Raw genomic sequence first — 16,277 nt, 5'->3', positions numbered from 1 at the left:
AGGATAAATGCTTGTGCAAACCTGAATAATTACTGTAAGATACTTAAAACAAATACTCCTTGACACACTGTATAGGCATGTAACATTTACAAAAATCAATAGCCCACCATATATGAATAACCCACTATTTGTGCTGCTTTGCTCCTTTGAGATCTCTCGCATTGAGTTTCAAATTGTTCCCTCATTTTATACCTCAAAGGGGTAATTTTTAAAAAATGTATGCACACAACACACACACACACACTAATGAACATCACAGCTGGGGTTTTTTTAAAAGTGAAAGGAACATAATAATTTAAGGAAGTTACTAGTAATTATCTAGGGCAGTGTTTCCCAAACGTTTTTGGGCAACGGCACACCTGTTTACTGAAAAAAAATCTCGCGGCACACCACCATTAAAGCCCCGCCCCGTGACATCAGCGCGCAGCGTCACGCCGGGAGGGACGCACAAAAGTGAAAGTTTTTTCCCTCGGCAGCTCCTCTCAGCTGCGCTCAATCCGCCTCGGAGCGCAGGAGCGATGCCTCTCTCTGGCTCTCCCTCCGCGCAGGCTGAGGGAGGGAGGGAGGGGCGCGTGTGACCCGTCTCTGCTGGGAGACCAAACCCAGCGAGGCAGAGTCGCGCGGAGGCGCCCAGGCAGCGCTGCCGGCTGCGAGGAGGAGCGCCAGGCAGCAGCAGGAGGCGCGACCTCTCCTCGCCGCCGCCGCCCCGCCTCTCGCCGCCCGACTCGCCCGCCTCCCTCCAGGTATCTCGCGGCACACCAGCCGATGTCTCACGGCACACTCGTGTGCCGCGGAACACCGGTTGGGAAACACTGATCTAGGGAACCAACAAATAGGGATGCATTGGTACAGGTAGAATGTGAATTTATTGGGATCAACTGTATTCCAGCTTTAAGCTTTTAGGTACAAGCTGTGTCTCTGATGTGCCTTCCACAATAGGGGGTCTGTTCTCAGCAGGGGACAAACTACAACACCGGGTGAGGGTGGTGTTTGTTGTTTGTATTATAGTTCTCTGATATTTATTTCATTTCCCCCTCTCAGCTTCCATTGGATTAAGCCTCCCTCAGACAATAGAGCCAACTCTGGCTGTTTAGGTTAGTTTTTAAAGGTCAATAAAGTTCTTTCTTTCCCAGGAAACCCTCTTCCTTCCTCTTCAGTCCTGGGCGTTCCCTGGGTTAGAACCTCATGGTTGATTTCAGCTTCACTGGGTTTGGCTATTACCCTCCCTCCCTCCTCCTTCCAAAGTCATCTCTTTTATGCAAAGGGGGTCCTTAGATTTTGTAAATAATAGACAGATGGGGAACTGTGCCAATCAGTTACTTGGGAAATATCCAAGAGCACCTAGCCATGATTTTAAGTAGAATCTAAATGACTATTCTGCTCTCATGTAAAGTATTGTTTCCTACAGCAGTGGAAGAGGGAGGAAATCCCAAACATACCGTCTTAGGCTTCCAAGGATGTGCATTTTTGCTCACTGCCCTCGCAAGAAATATGACTAAGGCAGAGTCATCTGCTTCTCTTAGTGAGGCTTGCTTAGCATTGCTTATGCTGTATTTGCATCTAGTGCTTTTGGCTTTGCGTGCTCCCATAGAACGATTGCACTGTTCCTCACAGCTTTAGATATTTCGGGTTTTTTGCACACCTCTCTTCACTGGCATTCTACATGCTTACATCTAAGCACCTGTTTTTTAAAGCTACCTTTCTGTCTCTTTCAAACTCATCAATTGCACAGTATATGAAAGGAACATAGGAAGCTGCTGCTTTATATTAAGTCTGACCTTTGGTCAGTCTAGCTCCTTCTACAGTGACTGGCAGTGACTTTCCAGGGTTTCAGGCAAAAGTCTCTCCTAGCCTTTACACTGTATAGTTAAAGCCATGGTTTTCCCAGTAGTGATGTATGGATGTGAGAGCTGGACCATAAAGAAGGCTGATCGCTGAAGAATTGATGCTTTTGAATTATTTTTTTTTTAAGAAGATATTTATTAAGAGTTTTTAAGGTATAACAAAAAAAGTGAAAAATAAAAAGAAACATACAAAATAAAAATAGTTAAAAACACATTAATTTTCCATAACATAACATAACTTCCTTACACTTATTTCCCCGGACCTCCTCATACCTCCCTTCTTTGTATTCCAGTTCAATTTGTTAGTTCAGCAAATCCTTACCATTAAACTTTACCCATTTGTAAAACCTTTTTTTTCATAACTCTTAAAGCATTACAGCTGGAAACCACTTAGTTTCTTACCAACATCCTTCTAACATTCATTAATTTTACAATATTTCTGTAAATAGCCTTTAAATTTCTTCCAGTCTTCTTTCACCGACTCTTCTCCCTGATCTCGGATTCTGCCAGTCATTTCTGCCAATTCCATGTAGTCAATCACCTTCATCTGTCATTCTTCCAGGGTGGGTAGTTCTTGTGTCTTCCAGTACTTTGCAATGAGTATTCTTGCTGCTGTTGTTGCATACATAAAAAAAGTTCTGATGCTTTTGAATTATGGTGCTGGAGGAGACTATTGAGAGTCCCATGGACTGCAAGAAGATCAAACCTCTCCATTCTTAAGGAAATCAGCCCTGAGTGCTCACTGGAAGGACAGATCGTGAAGCTGAGGCTCCAATACTTTGGCCACCTCATGAGAAGAGAAGACTCCCTGGAAAAGGCCCTGATGTTGGGCAAGATGGAGGGCACAAGGAGAAGGGGACAACAGAGGATGAGATGGTTGGACAGTGTTCTCGAAGCTACTGGCATGAGTTTGACCAAACTGCGGGAGGCAGTGGAAGACAGAAGTGCCTGGCGTGCTCTGGTCCATGGGGTCACAAAGAGTCGGACACGACTAAACGACTAAACAACAACAACAACAACTGAGGATTGAGCCAAGGACCCTCTGCATGCAAAGACCTTGCTCTACCACTTAGCTCCAGCCCTTCCCCAAAGGCAGGTGAGGGGGGAAGGGTCTCATTTTCAAACAAGAATAGGCAAATCTTATTTTGCAAGATGATATGGAAAGAACACACCAAGCTCAGCTGACAGAAAAATCACATTACTATTGCAAAGTATAGCTCTTCCTACCAGTACGATAAATTGCAGAGCTCGATACTGGTTACACACTGGATATACTAATTTGGCAGTTGTTGGTGGTGCATACCATAATTACAAACAAAAACAATACTCCTCCTTATTATTATTTCTGTATGTACCTTTCCAAGGGCCACATGTACTCGTCCTCACATGCAGGACCATAAGGCTGGTACAATGCACTTTTGGTTGCTAAAGAATGCTACTGCTACTGATATTTTATGAGGAATAACTACTCTGATAAAGAAAACTTCTGTAGTTCTGTCTTAAGTCTCTCAGTTTTCTTTTGGTTTTGTTCTTTTGCAGTGAGCATCCCCCCCAATCACAGCTTAGTGAAAACAATCTGTTCCTTGTGTTCATCAAAACACCAGTCAAGTACAGCCATCAACAAAATCACAAGATAGAGATGCCTCCTTCCCAAGTAATTATAGGATGTTCCACTGTCTTCATGGAAAGCTGGAATGGTCCACAAGTAACAAGAAGCAACAGAGAGCAAATGCCATTACAAGCAAATAGAGCTGGGGGCAGGGGCAGGGACGACTCCTGATGTTTATTTTAAAAATTGACACATCTGGGTAGAAATAGCAAGAGAGGTACCATATCTTTGCCGCAAATGGGGCATTTTGAGCCAAACCTTTTTTTTTTTTTTTTTGCAGCGCTCTTTGAAGCCACCTGGTCCCAATCCATGTGCAACAGATTGTGTTTTAAAACACTGCTTGCCATGCCAGGATAGATAATGTAATTAATAATATTATTGTAATTAATTCACTGTTCTCAGAGTGGGAGGGATGGGGATTGGGGGAGGGGTTTTTACTCCACACTTCTAACTAAAGACCTAATGAGGAATTTGCAAGTGAATGGAAGGCCATTGCTAGCTGTTATTTTAAAACAGGGAGAGAGGTTGCAGACACAGATTCCCTGATAAACACTCCATGCAGAGCAATTTGACTGCTGAGCTAACAAAATCTGCAGCAGTGAGAGACAGATCAATTAATTAGCCGCCACCAGTCATTACCTGTATGAGGATTGTTGAGCATAAAGCCTAGTCTGGGGTAATAATTCATGAGCACCCACTTCCAGATCTCTTAACACCCTTCTAAGCTATAACAATGAAACTGCTACCTGATCAGCAGCTAATAGGGACCAGATGGACCTTTTAAACGCAGAGAGACAAGAGAGGTGGGATTCCTGGTACCATCTTGGCAGAACAGTTTTATGGATTTCTAGGGGAGTCTACCTTCATGTTTACTAGAAGTACATGGAACTAATGTTAACTGTGATCACCTGGCTGGAGACATTTCCTTCCTCTGGGTGGAAGTCCATTAAAACACACACTTTGAATGGACTTCCACCCAAAAAAGATTTAACACTGAACTCCTATAAGGACAAACTCCACTGCCAAGTGGTACATACATACATGCACACCTAATTTTATTTCTACACCAACTTTCTGTGGTTCAAACCATGCTCCAGGCAGCTTAATAATAATAATAATAATAATAATTTTTATTTATACCCCGCCCTCCCCAGCCAAGGCCGGGCTCAGTGCGGCTACATGAAGCTTACAACATGAAAAACACATGACCACAACATAACAAAAGTAGTCATAAATAAAACATTGAAAAACACACAACCAAGTCGAACAATTTCCACATAGATACAAGATATAAAAATAAAAATACAAAAAAGCCAATAACAGCAACAACAACCCCCCCCCAAAAAAACCCCTAACAGAGGCTCCCCCTGCCCTAGTTTTTCCAGCAGATAATCAGGTTAAAATACTGGAGTGAACTCAGCCCTGGGAGTGACACATCCACACCACCCTCACTGGAGACACACTGGCTTTATTGTTGCTACACATCTCTTAGTAACTCTACCATGGCCAATATTTGGCAAGACACCTAGGAATGGCTTTCAGCATCTGATGAAATGCATCTTTTGCCAAGTGAGCATCTAGGAGAACGAAAGGATTAAAGACAGATTTTTTCCCCTTTTTAATCCCCTGTAGAGGCAGTTAACCTAAGCCCATTGCACTCCTTTATATGCCACTTTACAAGTAAAACATAATGGATAATGCACCTATTGTTAACCAAAAGCAGTCATTATAGCTGCCTCCTTAGGTTATGATAAAAAGGGAAATTGCAAAACAAATTAGCCAAGGTCCATTGTCTTGATGTTTATTCATCTAGGCATTCAATTAGTGCTGCTCAGTTTATTAAATGTTCTTCCTATTTATTTCTTCTTGAGTACAAGAGCAGGACTATTGATTATTTATTACTTACTGTATTTATTTTATCCAGCTTTTGATTTATATCCAGTTCATAATCCAATGGATTTATATCCACCTCCCTGCCAGGATATTTTCTGTGTTCCCAAGTTATGGACTATTCTACCCAAGCACGAGAAGCTGCCATTTGGACTGCCAGGATCCAAGTTGGAGAACATAATCTCTTCCAGCAACCAAAAATAAAGCAACTGTGACTTCTCCTGCCCATTTAATCTTTGGTTCTGTTCCCCCTCTCCCCAGCATACTGGAATTGATTAGGGCTCCAAGTATGGCACACAGAGAGCCAGTGAGAAAGTAGGCAGGCAGTAGACATTGCAATCTTACCTCCTGCAACATTTGGAGATGTAGCGTTCTGCAATTTTGATTCTGGCAGCTGCAATGTTTAGAAGTCCACTCCATATTTTTCTAGTAGTTCTAACACTGCATAATCTGGAACAGATCCAAACTCTTGTTTCAGTCAGGACTCACACTCCCTCTAAAAGCTAACTTGCTGTGAATGATTCCTGGTAGACCTCATACTAGATATGTGCTGCTACTAAAATAATTTTAATAAAACCATTTTATCTGGCTTTCCTTGGCCTCTGAAGAACCATGCAATAACGCTCCCCTAGATATAATATAGCAGAATTAATAACAAAGTCTACTTATATAAATGTTTACTTTTGTAAACACGGAGAGAGACACTGGAAGCAATACACGTCTTTCTGTAATGTAATCATAATGTAATACAAGATAATAAGCACCATTAGTGTGCAAGCACTGATAACATATACAGTATTATACTCAAACTATATAGTCACATGCAAGTCAAACAACTGAAAACCATTTCCTACAGATTAAGAATTCACACTTTTCGTCAAAACAGTTGCATTACTCTCCAAACACATGCAAAACAGACATTAATTGACATTGACTCACCCAGATGAATTGTTTCAAAAGCAGGAATAATATATTGTTGCCGATTTGTAATTCTGGACTAAGGCTTCTTGGATCAAAACTGGAGCTATTGTAAAGGGACCCCTGACCATTAGGTCCAGACTCTGGGGTTGCAGCACTCATCTCGCTTTACTGGCCGAGGGAGCCGGCATACAGCTTCCGGGTCATCTGGCCAGCATGGAAAATTATTCTCCATAGATGGTAAGGATTGTATCATTGTATCATTATATTGTGATTTTTACATTGTCATGTATACCACATTGTGATTGTTATATACAAAGTGGTATAAACAGTGCTTTTTTAAAAATAAAATATATTTAGGGGTATTCTCATTTTGACTCAAGAAAATCACCATTTTATAGTTCAAATTGGGGAAAATAAATATAGTAAATGGACATCGGGGTAACAACGGAACTGATGATTCAGCGTGCTAGAGAAGAAACTTTAAAAAAAAATTAGTTTCTTCTCCTGTTAGATTCACAAAATGTTTAAGGGTATGCATGCCCCTGCGTACCCCCAGAAAAAAGCACTGGGTATAAAAACATTTTAAAACAAATAATATATCAGTCAATTTTAGAGCTGATTCAGATTTGCAATGGTGCAAGTCTATATATTAAAAAATAGTGCATAGAACACAAATATTGAGTGATTGCTTTTAACTTTGTGTAAGTTACACAAAGTAAAAACATGACATTAAAAGTAACAAAAGAAGCTATAAAACAGCAGCAGATAAAAGAAAATCAGAAACACCAGATTAAAAAGCCAGACATAGCAAGCGCTAAAAACTCAAGAACCAAAATGTCTAGATGTCAAAAGAAGAGGAGTTTGGTGTATCCGCTGAGAGAAAGGAATTTGAAAACCATACTACCACCACCGAAAAGTTGCCATGGGTACTTGCCCATCAGATTTCATGTACGTATGGGCAGGACCATGATCAGAGCCTCAGATGGGACCTGGACCCCAAAGGCTTTCAAGGTTAAAATCAGTGTTTGATCAATCCCTCAAACCACAGCAATGCAATGCAAGACAAGAGTAATATGGAATGCAAGAAGCTGTCATATGCAGAAAGTTTGACTATTGGCCTCCATCTGGCAGTGACTCTCAATACAGAATTCCCCCCCCCCCCGCCCTACCTGAAAAAGCCAAGGATTGAATCCAGGACATTTTGCATACAACACATTTGCTCTGCCAGTGAGCAATAGCCCTCCCCGACGATTGGATGGAAGCAATAGCACAGGAACCTCCACATGAAGCAGGGAAAACCTCCTTATCTGAAGCTGGGAGTCAGTGTAGAAAATACCAGTTAGAATCTGATAGAGTTAGACCAATGGTCTGGCTTTGCATAAGTAAACTATTAAAATAATAGATTGAAAAGATACTTGGTTGTTCGGGAGTTTTTTTTACGGGAAGGAGGGAACTTCCAATCAGTTGGGTGAATTACAGCACACAGAACCAGCACAGAAAAACATCTGTGAAACCCTTCCAACTAATATCAGTGTTATTACCCTTCATCGTTTGGAGAAAACAAACATAATTTTACTGCCATATGAAACCTGTCACTGCATTGTTAAGTAAGCAGTTATGATAGGCTGTGATATTAAAGATAATTATGCTTGTCAATTGAGCTGAAGCAGTTAATTAGATAAACAAAACATCTCATTTTTATTTCCTCGTGACCAGCAAGAGATGGGTAGAAAGTAGCGTGTATTAATGATATTATTTTCCCTACCATGGAAGAGTGTTTTAATAAACATACAAAAGCAACTTTATCGGTCCTCATAAACCTTGATTGAACACACAGTGATAAGGTCTGTTTAAAATGTCATCTTCAGAATAACACACACAGAGCCAACTTGAGCCTTAGCAATGACCTGTGTAAAAGAGGCCGCTCTGGAAAGTGCAGGCCCCGTTGTGCGATGTATATCATATAAACAGTTCAAAGCTTCTGTGGCTGTTCTGTGTGTGCGATTATGGGTGGCTAAAAGGTGGGGGTTGTCAAGTGTGTATATACATTTTTGTGGCACCAGCTTTAAAGGCTATTTTCTTCCAAAGAAGTCTGGCTTTGGTAAAAGGTGAATAGCCTGAGAGGGCTGGGTCCTTTGAGCCAGAATGACCTTCAGCACTTAGGTCCGCAAATAGAGACAATTTCACAGGGCTTTCTGAAGGAGAAAGGCCTCTCGTTTTAATCACCATCATGATCATCATCAATGCTAACACACAGCCTATGAAAATAACCTAATATGCATGGCAGACTATTTCAAGTCCTGTGAATGGAAGGAAGTGACAAAAGAATTTCGTGGAATGAAGAGCCTTGACACTTGTAATTTTCTTTTAAAAATGTAACTAGTCCTACTAATTCCAACTCCAGTAAATTGTTGTCTTTTTCTTTCTTTTTTATAATCTCATTCTTGTCATCTGTGCCCTGGGAATATTTAAATGTTCCCAGTTTCCCAGAACCAGTGGCAACAGTGACACCCAATGGTACTAGGAGGCAAAGCCCCAGCCAACAGATACCATAATAAATTCCAAATCTTTTTCAAATGGAGAATATTGGAATAGACAGGAACAGCATCTGAATGGAAGAGTAACACATCAGCAATTTCCTTTTGCAATGGAGGCCTGGTTTTGATGTGGGCAGTGATGTATTGGACATGTGAAGATATTGCAATTCAGCACACTTTCACTACATAAGCTTTACATGGGGCACCATTTTATAGCTCAGTTACATATACATTTTATCTGCATTTAGCACTTAAAAGCTTTTGGAGTGATAACCCGTTTAAAATATTAGTGAAAAACTGCTTAAATGAAAGAGTATTATATTTCTTTTTTTAAAAAATTCTCTTTATTAATTTCCATTAACCAATCAAACACAAACAACAACAAAACAAAGACACAACAAAAAAGAAAACAAACAACAAAAGGCATCATACAAATAATTGACTTCCCTCCACCTCGGTTTTGGATTATATAATAAAAGGTTTTTCCCCGCAGTTTTGATTTATATCGCAGTTTCGATTTATATAAAGAGTATTATATTTCTATGGTCCTATATGGTAAAGTAAAACAATCCGAATGGTCACCACCATTTTATTGTTATAAATTAATTTTCTTCCATCATACATAAAACAGAAACAGAAACAAAACAACAAATGTAATAATACAAAAATATCAGAAATAACTAAGGGAGCCACAAATTCATTCCTGTAATTGGTCAACAAAATCTGAAGATATGAGGAGACACCAGTTAATGAAACCATTAAGAGCTTTGCATTCTCTGTGCTTGCAGCACCAGTACTGAATAATAATAACAAACCTTTATTGTCACTACACCACCTGTGTGCAGTGAAATTAAACGAGCCCCCCCCCCAAGTCTTGTTCACACTCTGTGTGCTTGTTGGAAGTCAATTGCACCACTAGTAAATAATTTGTTGGTAAAAATAATAGAAGTCCAACCACAGTATAAAAATGTTCTGGCTCTTATAAACCTTTGGAAACCTTTGTATTGTGGGTTATCATTCCTGTGATTGCCAGGCTACAAAAATGTTAATACTGCAGATTTTGGCAGGCTCTGTAGTCTTCCTTCATAGTGCTATGAATATCCTAGCTCCACCATTGCCACCACCATTTTAGCTAATTGCCCCCCCCCCATTAAATACTTTCAGTCTTGCACTTTTGATCCAAAACATTAAGCACTCGTGTTTCTTCCTCCTCTTCTTCTCACATTCCATGGGTAATTATGGACATCATGCATAAATTAATAAATGCTTATTGCATTTTTTTAAGATCCTTGGTGCAGTATTTCCAATTGTATGGGAAGTCCATTGCAGTTCTGCTCTCAGTTCATGTTGCAAGATCAGTTAGTGTTAGTAGTCATCCACCTGAAAGCAGACTTGGAGAGAAAGAACGGAAGTCTTCTAGCTCACTCTCATTTATGCAGAGATAAGATTTAACTAATAACTTTGCATTGTGATATGACCATCTTAGCAGTAAAGTGCATTACTGCCCCCTAGTGGACTCTCTCTCTCCCCACAGAGAGAGAGAGATATCAAAGTGATCAAAGTGAATGAATCCAGGTTTCATTTCAACTACTGTACTATTCTTTCCTTGTCAAAAATGTCACCTAATCCTTAAGTGCTTTTGGACTTCGGAGATGGGGTGCATAACCTTTATTTGAGATTCATCTTTATTCAAATTTTATTGTTTTAAAAATGTGCACTTTTTAGAAATGCTCAGATAAAGCATCAGTCAGAAAACACTTTCTTGCTGTGACACCTAGCTCTGCTTTCATTTTCAAGCCTTCCTTTGTGTCATAGGGCTGTCCTAGATTAAAAAAAGGCACACGTCTAATACTGAACTCTTTATTTGCAAGAGAAACACTTACAAGCAGCTACCACGGTGCTCTGGACACACACACACTTCTAGTCTCCAGGCATCTGTCCACAGATTTGGGCCCTATGGAGCAGTTGCAGAAACAGGGAGACCCTACTCTGCTGCTGGCTTATATAGCCTCCCCAGTCGGGTTGCATGCCCACAACCTGAGACTTTTCCTGCACGTATGGCGCCACTTTTCTTCCCACCTCAAGATCCTCCTGGGTCTAGGAGACAAGAGGGACAGGGGAAGGTCAGCTGAACAGCCTCTTCTTCCTCTAACATCTGACATACCTTCCTGTCTCAGCCTGCCCTTCTCTCCTGGCTCCTGCCTTGCGGGCAGTCAGGCCCCATAAATCAGTGGTTACCTCTTCTGAGTCACTCCCCTGGTCCCTGGTCCCTTTCCTCAGTCACACGTTCTTTGGAGCCCTGCCAGTCCCTGACACTTTGCAATTCGGAAGAGGACGTGTATCGACCTAGAAATATTGAAGCCAACAAAAGTTGTCATCACACCCATTTAAAAAACTGAATTATTTTAATCTAACCAAAATATCTTTTGAATTCCCAAAACATGTTACAACTTTTGAGCACCCATTTTGGGAATTTGAAAGTTGAAAAATTCAATATGCCCCACTACTGCATCTTCCACACCACCAGAAGCTGGCCACCCTCAGTACTCATAGTAACACCGAGTCTAGAAATACTATACTATACTGTTCTATAGTCTAGAAATACTATACTGTTAGTTGGTAAGCTGGAATTAGTCCAGTTTTAGAGCCACATTAGAGTTTATTTTGTAATCTGTTTTGACCTCTTGCCTGCTTCCCCCTACCCTTTCATTCTTAGTAGTTTCACAATTTGACCACTGAAGTGTGATTGCCAACCTCTGGTTTCTGGAATCCCCACATCTAGACACTTCGATTCCATGCTACAGAAAGTTTAGGATCAGAGGCATGAGAAACCAGCACATTCTGCTGAACTCTGCCAGAGATCAATTCAGTTTTCCACAAGATGAAATAATTGATGTTATCTACTTTGTGACCATCTCCAATTAACCCATCTGAGAATGCATCTCTAGATGTTCATAGGACATTGTTTATATACATCATACTAAATCCCTCTTCAAAACAGAATCATTGGGTCATTTTGTTCACTTTTGTTGGGCAGAATAATGTCTGGGTCTTCTCTTACTAGGTTGCTCAGTGCTTGCATTTGTTGAGTTTACAGTTCTCTGAATTTGGTGCCTCCTAAAGACACAGCTTGGGGACGCAGGTGGCGCTGTGGGTTAAACTACAGAGCCTAGGACTTGCCAATCAGAAGGTCAGCTGTTTGAATCCCCACGACAGGGTGAGCTCCCTGCTCCTGCCAACCTAGCAGTTCGAAAGCACAAAGTGCAAGTAGATAAATAGGTACCGCTCTGGTGGGAAGGTAAACGGCGCTTTTGTGCGCTGCTCTGGTTCACCAGAAGCGGCTTAGTCCTGCTGGCCACATGACCTGGAAGCTGTACGCCGGCTCCCTCGGACAAGTGAGATGAGCACCGCAACCCCAGTGTCAGCTACGACTGGACCTAATGGTCAGGGGTCAGTCTACTCAAGCAGTGACCACAAGTGCAGGCATTTTCAACAAATGCGCCATTGCAATATGTGTGTCAGGTAGCTACTTGGCTGAACCCAAGTATATTCATAAAATATTGCAAAATAGATTTGTACTCTTTTTCAGAGGTTGTGCTTCGGAGGTGTCTCCTCCAGCAGGTTATTTCAAATACGTACTTAATTTAGCTGTACTCACTTAAGTCAGTAGGAGCAGCTTAAGAACACTGCTGTTGTCCTAGTGCCCAGTCAAGAAGGGACCACTGTCCTCACTTGAAGGGTGTTTCTGAGGGAGCACTAGGACAGAGCCAAGACTCCACCCCAATCCCACTGCTGACCAACATACATGCAATAATTGAAGACCCAAATGTCTAGAGTGCAGCCAGTGCACATATGTGTTTGTGTTATTGGGCTTTTATGGATGTTGCATTGGTTGTATGTACTTCCTTGAGTGTTAGGTATTCTTCTACATCTGGCTAGAAGCCAAACTCACTCCGAGGAAGGAGTGAGTCAAAGATTCTGTTGGGAGTGATGATATTTTCCTGTCTTCAAGCAACAGGATGACTACAGCTGACTTGGTAGTTTTAGTGCCCATTGGAGAAATGGTTTCCTGCTGCTGTATTGCACAGCTGCTCTTTTCACCTATTGGCTGTGAAGTAGTGTCCTACTTCCGGTGGCCCTTGGCAACCCTCCTCACCCCCAGCCGCTATACAGCACAGGCACAATGCAGAACATTGGAGTTAGGGCACTGGCTGCACAGCCAGAAGGGAGCACACGGCTAGTTTAGGCAGCTAATTACTGGAACACTATCCGTAGGAACCCTGTTACCATAGGTGTTGGGCCCTATGCGTAGTTCTCTGGTCAGGACTGCAAGTACTGTTTCTAATATAGTGCAGATTAGAATATAGTTTGACACAGTCATACACTTCAGGTTTATATTTACAGTTTAATAAAAGTATAAATTCAAGTCTCAACATCTGTCTTCTATACTATAAAGGTTTAACAAACTACTTATTAAATAAATTAAGAAAGGTTTAAACAAATGTAGTTTTCTGTTGGCTAAGGGACGTTAAAATAATTTTGTTCTCTACATTGTGAACAGAATGACATAAAATAGCATCAAAGCAACAAAAAGTATGATTTGCTAATACAAGTGCCCTACTTCCTTCTACTAGATTTGAGGTGAATGCAGCACCTCGCGTCCATTCTCTTAGACAATGAATAACTTAACTGACCTGCTTATAAGACTAGTCATGCTATGAACGTGTTTTGTAGAACGGAGAAAAGGGACAGAGGATACAAAATGATTTAATAACTTTATCATTCAACTTTTCCAGCTGTGCTAAAATAATAGAACACAGAATTACACCATTGTATACCAGAAACTCCTTTGTCACCAAAGCATTGACATTTGCCCTACCTATGACATACAACATTCTTCCTTTACTTTTCGGCATAAAATGCCTCGTTTGTTTTAGTTCCTTATATAAACTGGGTGTTCAAAATCAATGAAAAGTCCTTTGATGGCAAACTCCTGAAAAAAAAATCTGGCTCATGTGCCACATTATTTTATTAATTATGTTACTATTAATAAACTCTCTAAGATCTTTTTTCCGTGCATATGCATGCACAATTTCAGAAGACCGTTTGTGGAAATAGTTATCCAAATTGTTCTTGGAACTAGCTATTTCACTTTTGAAATACTGCAACAACTATACAATTAAATAGCCAGCAATTTCTAAATCAGAACAGAAACAAGTATTTTATAAATGTAAGCACGCCTGTCTAAGAAGTCAAGCAGCTCACACTTATTTAACAAATTTATACTTCGTTCTATTACACAATCATATGCATCTTTTTTTGAAAGATAAATGTAAGGGATCCAAGACCCGTTTGCTTTTATGGAACTTCCTGATGGCTAGGCTTAGGAATTGCAGCACAATCCTATATACCATGGATATTTTTATGTGTGCAATGTTTCTGTACCTTCTTTCATCACAAACCATTCCTAAGACATGATTAACTTTGTTCCAGGCAATTTGCAAACTTCTGCATAAAATAAAATAAAAATCTCAACTCAAATTTATATGACACAGATTATATTTACCAAATATAGTATATTCCTGCAAGTAATTCCCTTTGAGTAAATTTAACAGGAATCAAATTGTTAAAGGCAATTTTCTTTCTAATCTAATGTTTCACCACATGCTTATAAGAATTTGTCTGAATTGGAGTTAAATACAAATAAATGGTGTATCTGTTAATTATAAATCCAAAAATTAACTTATTCTCTGCAATCATGCACCATCTAAAATATGTGATTTAATCTTTGGGAGACTATCTACAGCCTACTGCAGAACATTCAGAGCAAGATGCTTTTCCATATCCTTGGATAGCATTTATATTAACCCATCATTGCCTTATCCTCCCTAAACAGCCCCCCAATTTATAGAAATCTCACAGACATATCAAGCACTGTCTTGGTTATTAACTGAATGGTCCCAATGAAGTTTCAGAAAAGAAAAGTTCATGCATACTGCGAAGTCTGCACCAAAATGAGTAATATTCATATTACAGAAGCTATTGTTCCTATTTATCTTAAAACTCTCTGCTGTATATTCCCTTTTTGCAAGGTGGCATTTAAGTCCAATTACTAGACTTAAAATGTTAAATTCTAGCCTACAGATAGAATGGTTTTCTTTTGCAAGTATACAAATAATAATGTCTGTCACCATTCTAAAAACTGTTCTCTCAGTTGAAGGGATTATGGCCGAGATCCTGAAAGCCTCTCAGGCCGAAAGAAGGGCTTGCTATATTATGCAGTGCGTTTTCTTTTCATTACTAGCAACAGCCTGTACTATCTTCAGCACCATCACATTAGGAGTTCTCCCATTTGTGGAGGCGGCTTTTCAGGAGGCCAATTCTAGAAGGCACTCCTGCTATGTATGTGGAGGCTACAAGCAGCCCTTTAAAATCAGCAACTTTTGTAATAATCCTCATTCTCCTTTAAACTAATGTGGGACAATAAGAAAACCATACAAAATTATAGGCTTTCAGATTTTAGAGGCATTTTGTAATACTGAAACACTATTCATTTATTGTGCTGATTTTTAAAAATTCCTGTACCTAGCTCCGAGGCTTAGCTTGCTTTTGCAATTTATTACTGACATTACTATGAAAACGTATTTAAAACAAATACAATTTAGAGAATTAAAAATATTTATACATGAAAACAGCTGACAGTATAAAAATCAACAGTGAAATTAGAGTTCATACATATAAAATAAAAATACCAACAGGAAATTGTCCCTTTAACATAAAGGGGTTGGGGAGAAAAAGAAAGGCAAAAGATATAAAAAAGACTGCATTGTTAATTAACCTAAACTTGGTTTAGCTTTCTTGATAGGAGAGGTTGACCACTCAAATACTGATTTGTATTGTCAGTCTAAGCACTTACAATGCAACAACTCCATAGCATTAGAAATGTTTTCAGGACAAACTTTAGCTGCCACTAAAGCTTATGAAGATTCAATGAGCAAAATGTAGTAATAATATGACAAGCTACTGTAAGACACTTTATATTTTAATACAAAAGGATTCTTCGTTCAATAGCCTTTCGGCAAATAGGACATTCACTCATTCGATCGCCACAAAGCTGACATGTTCCGTGACCACAGAGAAAGATCATATTCTTTAGACGGTCCAAACACACGGGACACATGGTCTGTAAGAGACAAAAATGAAACTAAAGAACTGTCTGGAGACAAATAATAACCAAGTATTATACCTTATTAGCTTACTACGCCTAATGTAAATACCATTTTCAGAAAGTGAGGCTGGTGAAATAAATAGCATAAAAAACTCTGAAGGATACTCATCAACCACCTGCCTTAAAGTAGTGATGCTAAAATTTAACTCAGCGATTAAAAATTCTCAAAGCACTTAACATACATCTTTAGTGTTCCTCACAGAAAGATACACCAGAATCATTTTGTATTGTATATGGGCTTAGGCCAA

The 16,277-nt window shown here is 39.9% G+C and overlaps 1 protein-coding gene and 1 long non-coding RNA gene across 3 annotated transcripts in view; both read right to left on the bottom strand.

The window, feature by feature from the left end:
• Nucleotides 1–7,514, bottom strand: part of LOC309539075 — a 74,419-nt gene extending 66,905 nt beyond the window's left edge. The window contains exon 1 of the long non-coding RNA XR_014222664.1: nucleotides 7,434–7,514. This is a non-coding gene — a long non-coding RNA (uncharacterized lncRNA). The remainder of the gene's footprint in view (nucleotides 1–7,433) is intronic.
• Nucleotides 7,515–13,552: 6,038 nt separating this feature from the next.
• The window catches only part of MIB1 (MIB E3 ubiquitin protein ligase 1), a 42,493-nt gene continuing 39,768 nt past the window's right edge, over nucleotides 13,553–16,277 (bottom strand). For both annotated transcript variants that reach the window (XM_082234762.1, XM_082234761.1), the window contains one exon: nucleotides 13,553–15,984. In XM_082234762.1, coding sequence (XP_082090888.1) covers nucleotides 15,954–15,984 — 31 coding nt within the window. In that variant the 3' untranslated portion in view covers nucleotides 13,553–15,953. The remainder of the gene's footprint in view (nucleotides 15,985–16,277) is intronic.

Source organism: Podarcis vaucheri (assembly GCF_965113315.1).
Source record: "Podarcis vaucheri genome assembly, chromosome: 8".
Classification (NCBI taxonomy): domain Eukaryota; kingdom Metazoa; phylum Chordata; class Lepidosauria; order Squamata; family Lacertidae; genus Podarcis; species Podarcis vaucheri.
Note: the sequence above shows the minus strand (reverse complement) of the source record. Positions and strands in the feature narration are given on the sequence as shown.